The sequence below is a fragment of the Penaeus monodon genome, chromosome 23 (assembly GCF_015228065.2).
Source record: "Penaeus monodon isolate SGIC_2016 chromosome 23, NSTDA_Pmon_1, whole genome shotgun sequence".
Classification (NCBI taxonomy): domain Eukaryota; kingdom Metazoa; phylum Arthropoda; class Malacostraca; order Decapoda; family Penaeidae; genus Penaeus; species Penaeus monodon.
This window is the reverse complement of record NC_051408.1, coordinates 39,834,566-39,835,119: the sequence shown is the minus strand read 5'-3', so window position 1 is coordinate 39,835,119 and position 554 is coordinate 39,834,566. Positions and strand designations below refer to the sequence as shown.

General features: G+C 41.0%; 1 protein-coding gene across 1 annotated transcript in view; it reads right to left on the bottom strand.

The window, feature by feature from the left end:
• The window catches only part of LOC119588289 (glycine-rich cell wall structural protein 1-like), a gene marked incomplete in the record, with an annotated part of 4,263 nt that extends 3,940 nt beyond the window's left edge, over positions 1 to 323 (bottom strand). Inside the window, 2 exon segments of the mRNA XM_037936983.1 lie at positions 1 to 72; positions 245 to 323. The exon segment at positions 1 to 72 is cut by the window's left edge and continues 176 nt beyond it. Of these exon segments, the coding sequence (XP_037792911.1) occupies positions 1 to 72; positions 245 to 304 (132 nt within the window).
• Between the last annotated feature and the right edge of the window lie 231 nt (positions 324 to 554).

Below are 554 nucleotides of genomic sequence, written 5' to 3'. Positions count from 1 at the left end.
ATGGCTTCCGCCACAGCAACCGTCAGGAGCAGCAGCTGCCACGCTTAACGCAGCCACGAATGACACTAAAATCTGTTGAGGTAACACAATATTTGATTACAATATGAAATCTGCAAAATAGACACATTTTATAAACCAAGTTGGGGATATGAATTCAATGTATATGCCTTTCTGTACCTCCATCTAAATCTATATAGATTTATATATGTACTCGAGTACATATCTGTTGTATAGGAATACTCACAATGGTCCTCATGTTGCGAGGCGTTCCCATCACAAGGAGATGACTGATTGTGGTGTCCATTGCGCTTCTATTTATACTGGCACTGTCCTTCCCTCTCCTTCGATGCCGGGGGGGCCAGTTACTCTTATCTCCGCATTCTACGCATAACCCAGAGGTCGGAACATCCTTCACGTATGTAGGATAATCGTTAAATTCGAAAAGGCAGATGTCTCTACTTTAGCAGCAAAGTAGAGACATTGAAGAATGAAGATCTATCGTATAAGCAATACGGCGAACACATGTCATGAATTTATAAAAGGTAGAATTATAT